The sequence below is a fragment of the Eleginops maclovinus genome, chromosome 10 (assembly GCF_036324505.1).
Source record: "Eleginops maclovinus isolate JMC-PN-2008 ecotype Puerto Natales chromosome 10, JC_Emac_rtc_rv5, whole genome shotgun sequence".
NCBI classification, from domain to species: domain Eukaryota; kingdom Metazoa; phylum Chordata; class Actinopteri; order Perciformes; family Eleginopidae; genus Eleginops; species Eleginops maclovinus.
In genome coordinates, this window is record NC_086358.1 from 4,857,365 (window position 1) to 4,878,924 (window position 21,560).

At 41.4% G+C, this 21,560-nt stretch overlaps 1 protein-coding gene across 1 annotated transcript in view; it reads right to left on the reverse strand.

Annotated features, from left to right (window-relative positions):
• bahcc1b (BAH domain and coiled-coil containing 1b) overlaps nt 1-11,423 on the reverse strand; it is a 58,663-nt gene extending 47,240 nt beyond the window's left edge. The window contains exons 1-2 of the mRNA XM_063893630.1: nt 11,262-11,423; nt 7,371-7,707 (exon numbers count right to left, since the gene is read on the reverse strand). Coding sequence (XP_063749700.1) covers nt 7,371-7,542 — 172 coding nt within the window. The 5' untranslated portion in view covers nt 7,543-7,707; nt 11,262-11,423. The remainder of the gene's footprint in view (nt 1-7,370; nt 7,708-11,261) is intronic.
• Nucleotides 11,424-21,560: the final 10,137 nt, after the last annotated feature.

Consider the following 21,560-nt stretch of genomic DNA (forward strand, 5'->3'; position numbering starts at 1 on the left):
CTGTCACATAGCGTAAACAGGGGATTGCCATGACCCCTCTGAATAAGCCATAAAATAGCAGGGAATTGTGGAGCCTGCACACAGGAACAGCCACTTTCTCCTCGAATTTCACATATTCATTCATCATCGGAATAAGCAGTGTTTTATTTTTATATTGTTCAAGGAGCCTTTGACTTTGCCATGCATGGTAGCTACTGTGCGTTGACAATAAAGCCTTTGAATCTTTGAATCTTGAACATACATTCATATCTTCAATACAAGCCACATAAAACACCTTATACTGCGTAAATGAACACACACACACACACACACACACACACACACACACACGGCTCCCCCTCCTCCTGTACAGAGCAAGAAGCTGTTTTAGCCTTGTGTTTTGCGGGCTGTTTAAAATGTCATTTTTCTCTCGTTTCTCTGACTTCAAAGGCACCGCTCTGAGCTCTCACTCCCTCTTGCCAAATCCTCCAATCGTTTCTGATTTAGTGAGTTGGCCATGGGCCGAGTTGCACCGGGACGGGCCCGTTTACAACCGGCCGAATGGTGGGGAGAGGGGGGGAAGGCAAGAAGAGGGAGAAACAAATGAGGCAATGTGGAGAAGGAGTGGAAGCAGGCTGAAATTGAGACAGCAATAGGAGGAGTTGGGCTGCGAGGAGGCGATGGGTGTGTGGGGAGTTAGCAGAGATGGGAGCTGGATATAAGAGGTGGTGGTGGGGGGGGGGATCGATTGAGAACAGAGGAGAGGGGAGAGTAGAGTGGGGAGGAAGGCGGGCCACTTGAAAAAGCTGAGAGGAGCGAAGGGGGAAGTGAAAGAGGAAAGCAGAAGGAGAGGAGGAAGAGGGAGGGCGAGCATGTGGTCAAAGAGGAGCGAGGAGGACGAGCGGATGGAGGTTTGGGACAGAAGAAGAAGAAGGAGAAGGAGAAGAAGAAGAGCACATGGACACAGGAAGTCTGGCGCTTTCCACTCACATGCCAAGTCATCAGATGGCGGTGTGTGTTCACACCCCGGAGATGTCGCAACCAAACGCACCCCACTCCCTTCAAATCACTGCTACCGACAATAAGCAGCTGTTCACATGTTGGACGAGAGCTGGAGATGAGACAAAAGTCTTCTGTCTGCGCGGCTAATGTGCTCCCAAACGAACGGGGGAGATAAGACTTGGTGTTATTTATTTTCAACAACTTTTAATATTTTCTTTTTTTATTTATTCCCTAATTTGTCTTTTTAATTACTTATCCGTCTTATTCATTTTAATATTTGTTTGAGCATGGAATCAATGTACTTCTTTAATTTAACTTTGATCTCTTTGGGTTTTCAGGGTAGAGAATGGGGGGGGGAGTAAAAGACACATGCGAGTGCTTCGAAACAAACGCTCGCTTCATTCAAAACTCCCAACATCACAAAGAGGAGCTGTTAATAAATTCACTTTTTGGTTTTGTATCTCTCCGTTGACCTTTCATGAGGCCCGAATCTCGGTCCCAGTCACTCCGAGGTCAATTTGATTAGACATTCAGGAATATATTTAAATGATGTGCTGTAGTTTGCTTGAAATATCAAAGCACACGAGTGTAATTTGTAATGGAAATGCCTTTAATGACTTCACTGGCTTTACTTAATGACTTAATGCCTTTAATGCGTCGCCACATTTCAAACAGTCAGACTCATTTAACTGATTTCTTTGGCCTTGCTGCATATTTTATGTGAAGTTTACATAAGTGCAGCGCTGATGTGGGTGTGAAATCAGTTTTCCAATGTTTTGAGGTTGACTTAAAAAAAATGGGTATGTAAAAATGTGATTTTTTTCTAAGAATTTGTATGCAGTGGGTGTTAGTTTTCATATAACTGCTTGGTTATTTGGTCAACCTAAAATATGATTATTTTGACCCAGTGTTACACAAAACAAGCTTTACTTCAAAACCATTCCCTAGTGTGGTTATGTTATACAAGTTTAACGTGAACAATCAGTAAGAAATAGTAAGATTTGGTTAAGTATACTAACAAAAAGGGTCAAAACAACCCACAGTTTCCACCCCCATGGGGGCTAAATTAACCCAGTATGCATTGGTGCAATTGTGTCCAAAAAGCCAATTTAGTTAGTGTGTATATGGTATTTGAATTCAATATGAACAATCAGTAACAAATTGTAACATTTGGTGAAGTAAAATAACACAAAGGGACAAAACAAGCACAGTTTCCACCCCATGGGGACCAAATTAACCCAGTATGCATTGGTGTGATTGTGTCCCAAAAGCCAATTTAGTTAATTTTTAATGCATTTGTGTTTTTTCTCCTTAAATTGAATTGACAGTTAACACTTCCTCCCTGCGCCCAATCGCAGCTCGTCTGGCTGCAGCCTCCACCAGCTGTCTCTGCACACAGGGGGTCGTCTTGCACGCTGCACCCGGGATGTGCCCCCTGTACCCTGGGTAGAGCTTGTGAGGTGAGGGGGGGGGGGTCTGTCTGAGTGAGACTCACCCACTGCTGACTCATCACACACACACACAATCACACACACACAGGCAAGGGTCTCCCCTCCCTCTTGCTTTCACTCGCTCGCACTCTCGAGAGGCAGCGAAGGCTGAGGACTCGGGGATGGCGGCCAGTGGGAGCCGTCAGGCAGTGGTAATCTGACTGGATTACCAACCAGGTGGAAACATTCAGCCCCTCGACTCCCTCTACTCCCCCTCTTCTTCCTCTACTCCATCCATCAATCATTTACATGCTCATAGTATCTTTTCACCCTTATATTTCCTTCTTTCGTTAGTATTTATGGCCTTAAACAGACAGTAGCTTGAATATCCACACACACATTATCTTTTCTCTCTGCGTCATGCAAGTTGTTTTTGTGTGAAGGTGTGTGCAGGTAGGAGGGTGAAGGGGCGTGTCTCATCACGGCTGCCAGTGACGATCAAAGCCAAAGTCGAGAAACTTCCAAGAAAAGACACACATTACTGACAGCCCCATGATGAATGGACGGGGCGGCTGCATGTCAAGGAAGGAAAGAAAGACACACACACACACACACACACACACACACACATTTATAGCCAAGAATTGCAGATTTTAGCTGCAGGATCTACACTACAAGGAATGAAGAAGAAGCAGAAGAAGAGGAGGAAAAAGGTCAAATAGGAAGATTAGTAGAAAAGAAGAAGCGGCGAAGGGTTATCTAGTCTAACCAAAACATTCTGATTATGGTTTATTACTTTTTCAAAGCACAAAACACAAGCAGCTTAAGATATAAACCCTTTGGGGACTGTGCGTATGTGTGTGTACAGCTGTGCATGTGTGCTCACATGTGACATGAATGGGTGCTCTTTCTGTCTGTATTACTAGGTCACACACTCTCTCACACATACACACACACGAACACACACACTCGTGTAAACAAAAACCGTCTGCTGTCTGGGAAGTAACACACCTGTTCAATGACAAGCTTTGCCACGCCCTCTATAATACGGCACACCTGTGCTACTGCAGGCTAAACCTAACCTTAATCTCACACACACACACACACACCACACTTGCACAACTACTGCCCAGGGGCTAACATCACAGAAAAGGGGAAAAAAGAGAGGGAGGCTGGAATAAAAGCAAAGCAGCGAAACAGGGAGGGGAAGGAGAGACAAAGGCTCTCCCACTGCTGCTATCAGTAATCTAAACGCCTGTGTAATATCATTGTGGGGTTTTATCAAACGGGGGCTGAATCTTATGGCGTTGGTATGCGGCTGTCATTCCATCACCTTGTCAAGCGCGACCATATTCAAGCAGACACCATGCTGATCTAAATAAGAGGATTCGGCAAATTGATGGATTGCAGGTTTTTCCGGGATATGAAGAAACGGGGGGGAATGAGCTTTTTTTTCTTCCTTTTTTTTTACTTTGAATTACTGTACCGGTTGGGTCTTGAAAAAAAAAATGGTGTCTCTTTCCAAAGATCTGAAACAAACCCCCCCTTCTCCTCCTGGCCACATCATATCTACCCCCTGCGCCGAGGCCTAGGGCCAGGCATACAGCTTTCTGAATCTCTAAGGAGGGGGGCAAGCACAAAGGTAACCCCCATCCTAACCTCCCAGCAAACACACACACGTATCCCAACCCCCCATCCCAAAACAACAATCCTCTATGCCCATCATGTCAGTCAAAACCCCATCAGGGACATGCATGGAGAGTCTGGATATCTGGAATCTCAATACAGTGTCATGCACCTTGAGACCCAGCGAGAGGCCCTCTTGAATATATTTCAATAGCATTATCACCGTGCATTAGTACGCTTTTTCTCCTTTTCACAGAATCATCCTTAAATTGGACCATAATATATGTCAGCGGGTTGCAATATCAGTCAAATCTGAGCTTTTTAAATCGTTATGGAAGTTAGCTTTGTTAAAACAACCCGTAAGAGGTTTAAACAAGGCAAAATCACTTCAGAGGAGGCATGCCGCTGAATGCAATGTGAAATCTATAAAATATTCTATTCATATTAAATAAATTATACAGTTTGAATTATGCTGAGATATATTTTAATATCATTTAGGGCTCTAATTATGTAAATTATTTAATGTGTGTGCTTCCATAAAAGGATCATGCATTTCTGGATAATACATTTACAAAAACACATTTCTACCTGTAGACGATTAATTACGTTACATTTTATTATAAAGTCTCAAAATTGCTAAATGATGGAAAATAATACATTTAAATATTGTGCTATTAGTCCTACATATATTGTAATTCACTTGTAGAAAATAAAACAATATACATTCTATGTGATTTACCACATGTGCTCTTAAGTCAAGAGTCTTTTGGAGGGTATGGCAATTTCTAAAGACAAACCAAGCTGATGTGGGGCCCTCAATAATGTTGGCCATATTGATGGACCCTGGAATGTTAAAGGACATGGACACTACTATTTTGCTATGGGCACTGTGGTATTTATTTTGATCATTTGTAATGTTCTGATATATGTGTCGATCTGCAATAGCAACTTTTTATATTTTAGTAGGTCAAGTTATGGTTACAATGAGTAAGGCTCATACAGGCACTTAGGGCAGCTTAAGAGTCCTTTTAGGTGAAGACGTAGCACAGGCGTCACTCATTAGACCTAGCCGACAGTATGCAGCTGCGTTGCAGTGGTGTGCTTGTTTTTCTGTATTTCCAGGTGAGCAAAAGTAATAAAAAAGATGCATTAAAGTAGTGGCAGAGATGTAAAACGAACGTGTTAGAGTAACAGACTACCGGTAATGTAAATATGGGATTTATATCCGAGTCTACAATTAAATGAAAGAGTGTGTCGTGTGAAACAGTGCTTCACCTGGTCGCTAATATGGGAATCAGTAGTGTAACCATCGCTAATTTAAATGCAGTAGTGCACCTCTTGTAGCTTGCTAGAGTATAAGTTATGTATTTGTGCAGAATAACGTCAGACTGAATGTGTGTTTTGCTGGTGATTAATGCAAGTGGACATGTGATATTTTATGTTTTATGCAAGTTTGAGAGTGCGGGTGAATGTTGATAATGTGCGTCACTCATTAGACCTAGCCGACAGTATGCAGCTGCAGTGATGTGCTTGTGTTTCTGTATTTCCACAGAACGAAAAGAAGTAAAGAACTGTTTTAAACTCATGCACGCCTGGAAGTCCCTTTTGTGTCCAAGTGTGCAACACTAATAATATTTTTGAATCAGCATTTTCTACATGTGGGGACCAGAAGCTGCACATTAAATGTCAAACTGGTTCAGTTTATATTTCTGCAAACACTGCGCTGAGCTCAATGTGTTTCAGAGTCAGAAAGAGGTTTAATGCCAAGTTCTCACTTACTGGGAATTTTCTACAAAAAAGGGAAATAAAAAAAATACAAGGCAAGGTGCTAAAAAGGTCACGAGCATAAATATAGATTTGAATATTACAATGTGATTATGGACAAGATAAAATAAAAAGGACTATATGACAGTTTAGTGCTGGGTGTGCCAAAATGTTTAGATTGACCGGAAATGTGGACATTTTTTGCATTTGGCTTGGACATTTTCCTGGCCGTTTTCGCTGTTGTGTAAAACGAATGAATATGCAAATGAGTGCAGACAGGATCCTGCACGTCTATTTAAAGAAGACGCTGCATTTGCAAATGATAATTAATGGGATTTCTCATCGGCCACGTTTACATTCACCCAGTGAGTCCAGTTTATAGACACTGTATGATTCCGAGCAGAGGCTTTCTTTCTTTCTCTCTCTCTCTCTCTCTCTCCACACACACACTCACGCCCCCCCCCCCCTCCACCCCACCCCACCCCTCCCCTATTGAGACAGGATACCAAAGCTACTTGTTAAATCTAATGCATGCACTGTCAACCCATTCGCACCCCGTCACTTCCCCAGCTCAATATAGAAACCGGATTTTCTGGTATTACGCGCACCTCCATTAGCTAGAGCTCCACTCCTTCCACCAACACGACCCCCAGTTTGTGACCAGTACAAACCAGCATGTGCCCCCAGCAAAACCCACCAAGCTCCTGGAGCCTCACATGAAGGAAGAATCGTTGAAATTGCAGCTAATAGTGTTTAATTTATTGTTTAATGGGAAATATAAGCAGTGGAATTACCCTATTCTAATTAATTACTTAAAATGGCAATGATTAGTACTTTACTAATTGATGAAACCATATAAATCTATGACAAGATTATGCTATACTGGAAACGCATAATAATCCCTGCAGTGTGATAAAGACGAAGAATAATCCTGGAATATTTCTAAAAATCATGAAGGGTTTAGTCTAAAACAGAAAAGGGAGGTGAAGCGTACATTTGAAATTAATCTAATTTGCCATGTTTCTGTAAGGATGGGATGTCCCACCGTGTTTCATATTTTGCTTTTACGTGACGTTGATACAGTAGAAGTATATATATTTTTGTATAAAGCCCCTATGTCATAGATAATTATTTAAATAAATGAAAACTCGTGCGTATTTTTTAGCTCGTTTCTAAATTCCCACAAATTCTCAGCGAGTTATGTTCCTTACTTTACTTTCACTGGTGTAATAGAGATGCTATCCCACTACTTCTACATGCTGCACTTATTTTATAAATACTGTTATTGTTGTCCAACCGGATGGGTACTTTGTCAATTGTGTAAATTCTGTCTGTAATATTTTATGCGTGCTTCTTAATTAATAGTGTTGCCTCTTTCCTTGTGATGTAACACCATACATTTGTGGGACTAATAAAGGTATTGTGATTGCAGTAAATGAGTTCGTCTAAAAAGCTGTCCCAAGTTTGATATATGGAGAACATATGCTCCAGACAAAAGAGAAACTGCATTTTTTTTAAACACACACTTTGTCATTTAACCATATCAAAATAGCTTCGTTTAAAACTGACCTGAGTGCGGACCCATGGAGAGGTGCGATGAGTAGTATTTCCCGGGCTGGAAGTGAGCGGGGTGCTGCACGGAGCCGTGGCCGCCTGACGCCATCCGAGACGCGGCGCTGTGAACCAACGCGCTCCGCTCCGTCAGGAGGTGGTGCGGAGGAGCGAAATCTCGGCTTTCCATCCCCGGCGAGAAGCGATAAATCCCAAATCCCAAAGTAAAATCCGGAGGCACCGAAGGTCTCAGGCAACCCAGATGCAAAATAATCCCTTTTTATGAACTTCGGGCTCCCCTCGCATTGAGCGCAGTTTGGGCTTTGCAGGGAAGAAACTGAGTCCCCGTCATGTCCTACAAAAGAGAGAGCAGGAGACACGTCAAAGCGCTGACAATAATGAGCCAACCAGGGATGTAGAGCTGAAGAAAAGGCTGAGCCGAGAGACAGACGATGTTCATGTTTAGACAAACAACCAACATTCATATATTAGAAAAACGTTTCCACATTATTCTTACTTGACTGTCCTCTATGTGTCATTTAGAGGGGATTTATACCAGGGCAGGGAGGTGCATAAAGTCTGTCCTGCAGATAAAAAGGTGGTTGAACCGAGTTTATGTGGATTTACTCTACACCTCATCGATGGCCCCAACATACGAGTCCCCCCCCCCCCCCACCTTTCCTCATCCTGTGACCAAACACGATGCAAATAACATACACCGGGCTTTTCTTTATCAGCGAAAAGAATGGAAATAAAAGGAGGAGATTTGGCTCAAAACAAATGGTGCATATACACTACATGAGTTCCCACACGAAAAAAAAGACCTCGATGAAGGACGAGTTGTTAAGTCTTTAGACTGAACAAGCGCTGGTCATAAACAAGCTGGACCTCGGGGGCACTTGCACTAAAATATTAAGAAAACCAATACTTCTGGGCAAGCATGCACAAAAAAAACCGAAATTATTGCGACTAATATCTATTCCCAAACCTCTGTCCCCATAGTGCCAAAAACACAGAACCAAAACACACACGTTTCCGCTTTGATTAATGGATGTTGTTGTTTATGGAAATTTGATTTCTTTGCTCATTCAGTTGTCATAAAACGTGATCATGTAACACCATGGAGGATATTTTTTTTAGAAAAAGGGCTATAAAACTGGAATTTATATAAGATCTCGCATGATGGATCAATGGTGTTTGACGTATAGCTTTTAGAAATTAAATCTGACGCGTTTTCTTTTTACGCAAACTTGTTCCCCCTGTATTGTTTGGCGTTTTTATAGCAGACATCTTATTTGTGGTGTTGCTTATTAATGAAAATGGTGATAAAACAGCTATTTCTGTCAACTCCTACGGGGGTCAGCAGCAATGCCCCCCCCCCCCAACCCCCTCCCTTCTCCTCCTGGCAATGGCACACACCATGCATCTCTGCTGCACACACACATACAGTACAGGCTACAGTGTAATCACAAACACAAATCACATCACCTTTATGCTCCAGTGCGAAAGAGCGAGGCAGTAAACAGTGAAATAGACTAGGAAATCATCGACTTTATATGTATGCCTTATAGCCCAGGTCATTTACTTAAATAGGGTTCCACGTGACGCGCAGATAGTGCCTGCATTCACCAAAACACACCTCAGCAGTGCATCTATTAGGCCTCTCAATGCATGGCACGTCCATAGATGCTGATAGCACCTCCCAGGAATCAACGATAAAGGAACAAAGAAAATATCAAATGCTCTGGTGGACTTATAAAGTGCAGAGGAATATAGGATCTCGGATATTCAAGTCTCCTTTACGCACACACACCCTTTCACAGGCTCAAGGACTCACAACTTTTTCTTACATTTAGTTGCCACATTCTCTGCAGCTTTTAGCTTATTATATTTTATTTGAAAAACTTCCCCTGCATTAGAAACATAATCTTGCACTATTTTCTTAAATCTGTTTCATCTTGCACTGTTTTTATTCTTCATAAAATATACTTTAATGGCTTTTATACATTTGTGTTGCATTGTTGGGGTAGCCTGGGACTTAAGATTTTCATGGCCATAACTACATGCATATGACAATAAAGCCTTTGAATCCACAATCTATTCAAGTCTCCTTTACGCACGCACACGCGCACACACACACACACACACACACACAGGCTCAAGGACTCCCAACTTTGAGGAATTGTGTGTTAAGGAGGGAAACATCTCTAAAGTTCAGCAGCTCTGCGCCCAAACACTCTAAGGAAAAAACACCCAATGCATGCATCTTTTTTAAAGGCCTCTCTAAATGATATATGCACGTATTTAAATATTTGAAATCCCCTTTTGTTGGTGAGCACCACGTTATCGTTTGTGACCACAGCCAGAGAAGGAATGAGGGAGAAACGAGAGGCTATACTGCAAAGCGCACAGGGGGAAGGCAAAATGGACTCTCTCCTGTCCCCTCGGCTGGGAGAAACAATGGCCCCTCTCCACGGGACATCAATCATAAACCACTCTCGGCTGACATTTGTCTATACATTTTTAAATTTTCAGGCCGTAAACTCACGTCCTCGGTGTTTACATTCCACGTCAACGGAGAGCCACTCAGGCTACATTTAAGAACCTGAATCTAAATCCCGTGTTATCGCTGGCCACGCAAACAAAACGACGTGAGCAGATCGCGCGTAACAGTTTGGGGGGGTAGGGGTGCATTAGGATCTACTGTAGTGTGTGTGTGTGTGTGTGTGTGTGTGTGTGTGTGTGTGTGTGTGTGTGTGTGTGTGTGTGTGTGTGTGTGTGTGTGTGAAAGGCATTCAGACTTCCTTCCACTTCACCTAGACTCCCCCAAAGCCCATACACACACAGATACAAAAACACATGCGCACACACACACACACACACACACTTCCCAAACACGCACACACACTTCCCAAACACGCACACACACCCACCAGCACTGCTGCCCCTCAAAGGGTCAAACTATCGCCAGACACAAAAAAAAATCCCTTCTACAAAAGTAACCAATACTCGCCAAAACGACATCACATGAACTCAGCACAAACGCCAGTAATTCTGCAAACAATTGTATTTTTCAGATCTCGCGTTGTTTTCAAGACAAAAAATCGCGTTTTGTGCAATTTGGAGCGAAATCACAAACGCGTGGATCTTTGGACAAAAGATGAAAGGGATTTATAAAAAAAAAAAAAAAAAGGAATTTATTTTTGAAGTGGCACCGGTTCAGAGGCCAAGTCATTGCCTTCAACAATTTTGCAATAAAGTAAAGTCACAGAGAATAAGAGAGACAGTAAATCCGGATATTCAGAGGCCGGCTAAACAGGAGAGGCAAGCCCGGCCGAGGCGAAGACAGCCCGGCGTCTGCACTGCCTCCATACCGGGGGAGGAGGGGGGAGGCAGGGCTGCAGTTTGCAATAAAACTGCCCTGTCTGCTTCCTGTTCAGACAATAAGAAACTAACAAAGAATAATCTACAATTTAGCATCTTTAAAACTGAAAGCGTGAGGAGGCGAAATGTAAAGCGAGTGGTGTTGAATAGTCCTTTGAATGAATCGGAAACACACAAGAGTAATTTGGCTGTGAAGAGAGGTCAAATCAGAAAGTGACACACGGGAAAGGGAATAATCCAGAAATAAATCCTTCGTAATACTGTATATACTGTAAAACGGCAAGATGTGTTGCTTTAATGCAAACACACTGACTGAGGGATGTCTTTACACTATTCTGATAGCAGAGTCATACCAGCTTGCATTTCTCTGAAGGTATGACAGTGAATAATAATGGAGTATAAATCTATTTAAATAAAACAGGGAGTTTTTAGATAATCCTCTCACACACGTGAACCAAAATGTACATCCAGCAGCACATTCACTAAAGATAAAACACGGAGCTATAAAATAATGTCCTTACTTACTGGTAAATTATATCCACGGCCAGTCGGTTATAATAAAAATGAAAGAAAAAGTATAAAAATATTCAAAGTGAAAATCCCCGAGTCGCAGAGATGAAACATGTGGGATTGATTACATCCTCTGTGCAGACTGTGTGGAGGTATGGGAGAGACGCATCGTAGAAGTTCAGGCTTGTAGTGAAGCGAGGCTCGTGCATGCAGCCCGAGACTCAGACAGGGGGAGGGGGGGAGGAGGAGGATGGGGAGGGGTGAGAGCGCGGGCCTATTGGTTTGAGAACGACAATGTGAAAGCGTGCCCGTGAGGCGCCCCCTCCACCCCCCCCTTACAGAGGTGGGAAGTAACTAAGTACATTTTCTATACTGTACTTAAGGATAATGTAGATTCCTTTACTTGAGTTTTTCCATTTTATTCTACTTTATTTCTTTAGATTTGGATTTGTGTAAAAATACTCTGTTACAAGTGAAGGTCTTGCATTCAAAATCTGACTTGTTTTTTCGCCAAAGTAAAAGCATGGTGAGTAATGTAACTTAGTACATTTAGTACTTTACTTAAGGAACATTTTGAGGTGCTTTAGTATTTCCTTTTTATTATTCCTTATTCTTCTACTCCACTACATTTAAAAGGCACATCATGTTATTTTTACTTCATGCATTTTACATATTTAGTCAATAGTTACTGCAAGTAAAAATATTCTGTTACAATTTAAAGGCTTGCATTCCAAATCTGGCATAAGTGGTGTAAAGTAACAACGTACATTTACTTAAGCAAGTACATTTAAGGTATTTGTGATTTAGATTTCCAAATTTATTCTACTTTGTACTTCTACTCCACTACATCAGTAGACACCTTGGTTTTACTGAGGCGGGACAAGAATCTCGTTTATGTTATTCTAAAAAAGCAGAGGTGGAAAAAGTACTCGGATGTTAAACTAAAGTAAAGGTAAGAATAACAAATCTGACATAAGTACAGTGGTGTATAGTCATTTACTCAAGTACTGTACTTAAGTAAAATGTTGAGGTTATTTTACTTGAGTATTTCCATTGTACTCTACGTTATACTGTACTCCATTACTTTTATTTACATATTTAGTTACTTTGCAGCGGGACCCTTTCTTGTAACAGAAGGGAGAAGGATCAGTCAGAGTCGGAAGAAGTACTCAGATTTCCTACTAAATCAAAAACAAATTATAAAAAAGTATTCTGTTGCAAGTGAAAGTCTTGCATTCAAACTCCTAATCAAGTTGAAGCAGAACTCTAGGAAGTGTGTTATCAAAGTAAAAGCAGTGGGGTAATGTAACTAAGCACATTTACTCAAGTACTGCACTTAAGGACCATTGTGAGGTATTTTAACTTCAGTAATTCCATTTTATGCTACTTCATACTTCTTTGAAATCCTTAGTAGGTTTGCAGCAAGACTCCTTCAGTAAAATACTACTTGATGCAACACACAAAGGCCATTTTTCTGAATATAATGTTTACTTTTTATACTTTGATTACATGTGGCTGTTAAAACTCTCCTCGTTTACTTCAGTAAGACTTTGAATGCTTGACTTGTATTTGTTATTAAGTATTCTGGCAATAATGTCATTGTAAGTAATGTAATGCAGGTACTCACTCACAACATTATCTGCAACATTAGCTTATATATTTGTACATGTCATAGTTTATCTGCAGTACTTCCACATTGGTCAACAGAATCCTGCAAATCCTCCTCTATTTTCTTTTGTACTTTTTTATTTGTACTTAAAATGTATGTTGCATTGTTGGAGGAGTCTGGGACTTATTTCATTGCCATAACTACATTGTATGTGCATACGACAATAAAGCCTTTAAATCTTGGTACTTTTACTCAAGTATAAAGCATCTGAATACTTCTTCCACCACTGCCCCCACCTCACCCTTTCCTACACACATCCCCATCCCACCTCACCCCCTCGACGGTAAACACACGCTGCCATTGGCTGCAGCGTGGAGCCAATGAGGAAGCCGACCGAGCCGCGGAGCGAAACGGCGGGCGTTTGATTTGCAGCCCTCGGCGCACTGCATGCACAGCAAATGCGGGGAGACAGGCGGCACAGCTCGGCTCAGTGTGCGGAGAGCGAGGAACCGGAGCCGTGCGGCGTTGCCTGCACTTTCAGATCACTGGTGGAGAGCAAACAGCATCTAGTCTATTCCGTGTGATCCCACTGCAGCTCGGTTCAAATGCTGCATCGTTATTTTGCTGCGATGATGTGATGGTTTTATTGATGCTCCTTTAGGGAAAATAACCCTTTTTCCTCTCGCCCCACTGCATGTGTTTTGCTAAATAAATCCCTATTTGCAGAATGTCTGATTTATTGAACATGTATAGGCTGGCAATGAAAGGGTTTTTTTTTAGAACACAACCCACATTAGGACAATACAGAGGTTTAATTGACAGGCGTACAGTTAAGTGTAAGTTTGATATAGAAAATGTGTCCACTGGGAGTGAATCTAAAGGAGGATTCATCCATTATAATTCTCTGCTTAGTCCATAAAGCCAGGCACATTGACATACTCTTACCATGAACAAGCATTCTGTATCAGCTCACTTTATCCATCGGTACGCCACATACACAAAGGATTCTGTCATTAAGCAATATACAAGAATAACATATATTTCATAGAAAATAAGGTATAGTAAAGTTACTGTTTTAAAATCTATTTTATGGTGTCTGTTTACCCCTCTCTGTCACACACACGGGCAAATTAAATCACTGCGTAATTTGAAAGCATCACTGTCTCCGGGGTTAGCCTTGCGCATGGTTCACTAATTTCGCCAATTAAAAGTGGAAGGATATGGGCTTGTGTGTTTCCATGTCGAAATATATGAGCTGCTATAGGCTAATATTCCCGGTGCTGGTTTGTTTATACGTGGAGGCAAAGGGTTAAAACTCGGGGGCTTCGGATCTACGAGGCTCCTGATTGGCTGGCGCGCTGCCAGAATTCTGTCAATCACCGAGTGTAAACAAGGCTCTGATTGGCTGCTGGCCAGTCCGCACTGGGCTGCCTGAAAAAAGCAATTACTGCCCCTGCGGTTTCAAGGCGGCCCCGCGCTGAACGATGAAAGGAGATAAGGAGGGGCGGTTTCAAGGCGCCCCCCACGGCGAACCCCGTTGGCCCCAGAGCAAAAGGAGAGTCAAGAGTGACTAAATCAAAGGGAATACGGTAAAAGGGGGGAAATTACACGTTGTATTAAATGTAGGGGATAGATCCGCGGAATGGTGCAATAACAACTTTGTGTTCAGAAAATGGAGGAGCTACGAAAACCGGAAAACGCTGCTTCGAGGGAGCTCCTTTTTTTTTTTTTTACAAACACGAGCAGAGAAAAGTTTCTGTCGAAGGTGGAAAAACAGCGTTTGGTCTGTAGAGAAACTAAATTATAAGATTTCCTGACATTGATGTTAAAACAGGGGCGATGTTAGACCGTGAGAGAGTCGGCTCTGATTGTTCTGCTGCGCGTAAAATGTTGACTAAAAGTTTTTGCTGCCAACTGTTCAATAATTAAGTGGACATTTCCGCTTTTACGCACAGGCTTAAACGGTAGGCCTGTTATAATAATAAATTAGGTCATTAATTGTTTCTGAAAAGGGAAGAAGAAGAAGAAGAAGAAGAAGAAGAAGAAGAAGAAGAGAAGAAGAAGAAGAAGAAGAGGTTATAGAGATGAGCAATTATTTTCACATTGCATTATAAAAAAAGAGAAAGTAATACAAAAAAATTCATGAAAAATATATAATTACAAATACATACAAAAGATACAGATAAACAATATATATATATATATATATATATATATATATATATATATATATATAGTTTTATCTTCTTTAAATGATGTACGTGTGTAAATGTTTCCCAGATGAGAAAACGGCTTAGTGTTACAATGAATAAAAAATACATTTGAATTTGTATTTATATTTAATGTTCCTTTACTTTACTGTGCTTATTTGCTTTAAGTGCTGTCATGTCAGTTGAGTCTTCGGTAGTTTATTATGTAATTTAGCAGGGATGTAATGCATGTTTTGGCATTGTTTTGGGGTTTTTCCGTGTGTTACATTTCTCTGTATGTTCTTTTTAATATGGAAAACATAATCAAGACAATGGGAGAAAAAACCTAGATAAATATCTACATTTGTAATTTTTGGGAATCATTATGATGATTTATTTGGGAGCTCAAACCAACAACGCAGCAAAGATGTGTCTGCATGAAAGCCAAACCTCATAGTCTGTTTGCCTAGCTGAACCTGTCCAAAAGCTGACAACAGTGAACATGCACCCCATAAAATATATGAACATTGTTCCTACTGATGTCCCTTTACATTAAAACTGAAACTCGCTCCCTCTCTCATTGGTCCAGCCCCCCCCCCCCCTTCACAACAAAACACACTGGACAAAGGAGACCAAAGCCGGTCTGCAGCCTACAGATAGCTTATAAATTGTGTGCATGGAGGAAAAACGAGACCTTCATCTATACAGTAGAATTAATTGACACATATATAATTCAAATCAAATAACGCCAAAGCAGAGCAGATTTATCACGTCTGTAATTAGATAATCGTTACCCTCTTTTCCTATTTACATAGCAGCCTGCATACCAAAGCCCTGTGCTCTCCAATGGGCTGCAGCCACCACGTGTCCACGCACACGCACACACGTATACAACCATCAAAATTCTTGCTATATTCTGCAGACCTCCACAATACGATCCAAATCGATATTTGACTCTCCCAAATGTGCCCTGCAACCAGAAAGGCAACAATGAATTATCATAGAGGCCACATTACAAAAAATAAACCTTTGTGAAGTTTCAAAACTCATAAGATGGTGTTCAAGATCTCTCAAAATGCATATTATTCGTGCAGCTTCAGTATGAATATGTTTATTGTTACTAATTAATAGGCTATACGCACACATGTTCTGCATCAACAACAGGCAGTTCGGATCCAAAAACGACCATTAGGCTACTTTATATCACACCAACAGGTTAGCAGTGATATTACAAAGGTACTATTCACAGAATAGTGAATAAAAACGGTGCATTGTGTTTTTAGGATTTTGCATCTATATAACTTTGAGATGTGGTCTCACTTTTCTGCTCAGAATATATTAAAACAGTGCCAGAATATGTCCATTTGTCTATATGTTCCTATGCCCACAAAGTAGCCTAATTATAAATAAATTATACACATTTATTTTTTATTTTTACTTAGTTTCCCCTGTTTTCTCCCCCAGCAGTGTTGCCCTCAGCACTAATGACAGAAGGACAATAAAGAATCCAGCTCACAAAAGGAGTCCGGCACTTAAAACAGAAATCTGCATTTAATTTATTTAGTGACAAGGAAAAGCCTTTTATAGCTTGATTTTTATTGGTTCTTTTTCACTTAAAAGGTGGGGGTTGGGTGTGCGTGTGTGGATCAGTGTGTGTGTGTGTGTAGCGAGAGAGAGAAAGCATAACACACACACACACACACCCCAAGCTTCTCTGGTCCGTGTGCCAGCGCAAGCTACCCTATACGGCGGGGGGTGGGGGGTGGGGGATAATTAATGCGGATTGACTGATTGCTCTTGAAACAGACCGGTCCTACGCGTGGATTGTCCTCAAGCAATGAAGCGTTCCTGACTGACACTTTCCACCTTCCCTTCTTCGCTTCCTTCTTCCTCTTTTTTTTTTTTTTTTTTTCAAGCCTCACACTACACCGGTGTGCAGATCTCTTCCTCCCCGGCGAGAAGCCACACATCCCGGCCAGCCCTTAGCACCTACTCCCCCTCTCTGTTGGATGTCGAATTTGTGCGCAAATGTGCCAACATTGGAACATGTAATGATAAATATTCAAAAGAAGTAAGCATACAAGCAATGTGTATATTCTATGTTCATGTGATGATGCTTTTTCTGCCACAAATTCACATAATAAGTGTGTGTTTGAGCAATGAGAGTAAGAAGTAAAACAGATTTAAAGGTTCTCCTTTCTTGCTTTACACTCTAGACTTGTGTGCAGGAGTTGTCCTCCCCGGCGAGGAGCCACACATCCCAACCAGTCCTTTACCACCTTTCCCCCTCTCTTGGATGTCGATTGTATGCGTAAATGTGCCAAAATCATTAATTTTACAAGTAACGTATACTTTCTTTTCGAATGTGGATGCCATTCACAAACTCACAATAAGTGTGTGTTTGAGTAGTGAGATAAAGAAGTGAAACAGGTTTGATGTAGACATCCCTCCAATGGACGCTGTAGCACAAAAGTAAGACCATGAAATGTTTTTCCTCTACTGCTGCACACATTGTGAGCGTTCAGATCCCAAAACTCAGGAAATATGTATGAACATATGACATTGACTGGAACTCTGGATGTAAATCGGAATTGTTCATAAATTAAACCGTTAACAAACAAAGTTATAAATAAAGATTTCGACCCATTGCTGCAATAGCATCGATGACTTTATGGCCAATCCATGCCAGATGACCAAACAAAAAAATCTATTTTCAGATTTTGATGCTTTGGTGTCCACTTACAAGCTCTAACGCCCCCCCCCCCCCTTTTTTTTGTTGCTCATTCTAACATGCATCATTTCAGTGTTGCTTGGTGTTTCTCATGTCTCCCTAAACAATGCGAATATGCTATTTTCAGCGCATTAAAACATGTCCAAAGTGTGTGTTAAACCGGGTGCTATACCCTCCCCTGCACAGCCCCCCCCCCCTCCACATTAATTGAATAAACTTTTGAACGTCTACATTGGACCACATAAAGAAAAGGCATAATTCACAGTCAACGGGAAACACATTGCGAGGCTGGTTTTAAATTAGGTCCAAATGGAGAGCTGTCTCCACGGGAGGCCCTCCATGCAGGGCAGCCATCCCTATTCTCGCCAGATATTTCTGATAGCCCTTTAATGATACGCATTTCCAAACGGGGGCCGTTCACCAGGGAGACGCCCCGGCTATCTAAAGGTGGTGAAGAACCCTGAGAGACAATGGTGTCATATTAGAAAAAGCATGCGTAATGCATCGCTGGAAAACAAGACTGTTCTGTGCGCAATTGCCATGCAACAGCGACGAGTACAACCTCTTTTTCCTTTACTTTGGTGGCCATATTTCAACAATGGCACCCAAGACGAAGAAGGAGAAGACATGATGGAGTCAGAAGTTGACTGGACACAAAAACAACATGACCTTTTCTTCTCTGTGTGCACAGGACAGATGCTGCTATTTCTGATCATCCTGACAGATATGCTGGAGAGGAGCTCAGCCCTCACGACGGGTCATGAAATGCTTGGCATGAAAAATAAAGACTTTCTTCTCCAAGAACGTTTTAAAATACTTGACATTTTTCCGATCATGATAGTGCAGGAAGAAGAAGATATTGATGGTGGTGGGGGGAATAGCTCGGGCTCCAAATTAGTGGCTGTCACACACACACACACACACACACACACACACACACACACACACACACACACACACACACATACAGTATATCCGGTTGTAACCACCACCAGGCTTGTGTGGTGGAGATGAAAGCACCAGCATCTATTTATGGGCCATCAAAACATGCAGGTGGAGGCTTTAATTATCATTTGAACATCTATAGCCATAGCGTGTTGACAATGAACGCTTAGGAGTGTGCATTCAGACAGGGAGGGGAATTGAATCGCATGTTGATATAATACAAGCAAATAATGGGATTAAATATATCGTGTGTCTGACATGTGACAGCCACGTCATTTTGTGTTTTGTCCTTCCTATGAAGCCCATTATAGATATGTCTTTGTTTTATTCTAAGCAGGGCAATACCAGCCTTAATTATGTGTTGTTTCATGGGAAAAAACCCCCAAAAGTTTTGAGTGTGTTTGGGCCAAGGGATCAACAGGTCAGCTGGCTTTCTGTAATCCATCACTCAGACAATTGATTATTTCGCAACAGTTTTTGTATGACTCAGTGTCCTTACGAGAACTAGCAATGGAAACTTTCAACTTACAACATTCCCCCTTTGCTTAACGATGTTGGTCACCGTTTTTATTGATGAAGGATTACACCTACACTCAAATTACATCTGGATCATCTCTCCAAAGAAAACTCTTCCGACAACAATTTAATTTGGAGGCTGCTTACCCAAAGCAACAGCGGATGATCACAAGAGCCAGAAACATTTGGGACTACAACCAACAAGTTAAACTACAAATTATGAATGAAAGCAGTCATGGGTCCAATACCAAGCATGATCCAGAATGGCACTTATTAATATGCTGTCATACACTATGATACATACAGCTACAAATGATACCATTTAGTTTTTATTTGCTGTATATTTTGTGCTGCTTCTGGGTCATTTACTCATTGTGTGTGTTATCCTTAAAATAAGAACTCACAATAAGTGTGGGTTTGAGCATTGAGACTAAGAAGTAAAGCAGCTTTTTATGTATGACTGGACACTGTAACAGCATTACGTCTTTTTCTTTTCTGCAGCCACAATGTGTACATTGATATTAAAAAAATAATCAGGAAACGCTTTTGGTCTTAAATCTAGGATGTAAATCAGAGTTGTTCATAAATTAGACTGTAAGATGTTGACCTAGAACTGCAAAAGCAATGTCAATGTTAATAATGATGCGTGGTGGGGATTTTGTAACAGACTCCCCTCTCCATTATTTGAATCTCGAGGTATTGGTCCTCAAATGAGTCAGAAATCGGAAAACGTGACCTGAAAAAGACGTGTGTGTTATCTCGGATGGATGGCTTTATGGCCAACTGTGTTGCCAAAAGCTGTGTGTGTGTGTGTGTGTGTGTGTGTGTGTGTGTGTGTGTGTGTGTGTGTGTGTGTGTGTGTGGACTGGAGTATACAGTGTTACCGTGTAACTTAATATAACACAAGTAAGCCTGACAAACTATAACACCCAACTGTGGAGCCGATCAACTAAAGGAACTACACTCTACATGGTTCAATCACCTTGTGTGTGTGTGTGTGTGTGTGTGTGTGTGTGTGTGTGTGTGTGTGTGTGTGTGTGTGTGTGTGTGTGTGTGTGTGTGTGTACATGCCCCCCTCGAGAGGCCCAACTGATAAACCATCTCACATTAATTCAGCGATCAAGAAATAGGTCGAAATTCGCTCAGTAAGATGCATCCATCCATTATTGTAAGTTAACATTTAAAATAGATATTAAAATAAATGCTTCAAACAGAGCTCGTGCAGTCTTTACACATTCTGAAGTTGTTGGGAACATTGACAACAGATTACGCAAACGTTTTTGGAGCTAAATAAATGGCCCAAATTGCATTATCAACTCTATATGTAAATACGCAAATAAATAAATAAACATGTTTTGTTTTTTTTGGACCAAATGTGGTCCTTTTAGCCACTTAATAAAAAATACGCCTGGCTTTTAAAAATCTCTTGAGGGCTTTTCCCCCACCAACCATTTGTAAACTACAAGATAGTCGTAATTTCGTGAAAATACATATATTTGTAAGTCTTATATCTGAGTTAATAGCACTGACAAACGATTAGGCATAGTATAAAATGCAACACCTACCTAGAAAACGACCGTCTCCAAATACTTGTATTTAAGGATACAAATTGGAAAACGCACAACCTAATAAAAGAGTCTTTTTTTCTCACAAAAACTTCAACTCGAGAAAAAAAACCCCGTCTCTAATAGTTCTTTATCCAAAACGCATTCACATGTATGGCCTTAAATAGCGCGCTCCGCTTCCTTTAGCTCTCTGCTGAATTTGTCCACCGAGGGGTTTTCCCAACTACAAGCTCCGGATCCTGTGGATGTGATTCTCTCTCGGTGAGGCTGTGTAATAGCGAATTTATGTCTGGATGACGCGTCCTCTCTCTCCCACAATGGAGCTGGAGCGCTGACATTAAACAGAAAATTGATGGAGAGAGACTCTCTCTCTTTCCCATGCACTCCCTGTCTAGGAGAGGAGAAGGGAGCTTTCTTGCATTTTTCCTACTTCTTTTTTTAACAGGGGAGGGGGCATCATCAATGAGTTACACACCAGGAATACACCCATTTCCATCCAGAGCAACAAATATACAGTCTACGAGTTTAGACACACACATTTACGCATCACAACACACACATTAGCCTCTAACCTGTGTTGTTTGTGATTGTGTTGATGGAATATGTGCATATAGGACAAAAGGAGGCCCATCACTACTTCCCTATGCATCTTTCTGGACAAACGGCCCCCTCTTACAACACGTTATCAAAGCTTTTTTGCTAATCATGTTCCTGTGCACCATGTATGTAACCGAGATGTTTTGGAAGGCAGGCCATGCT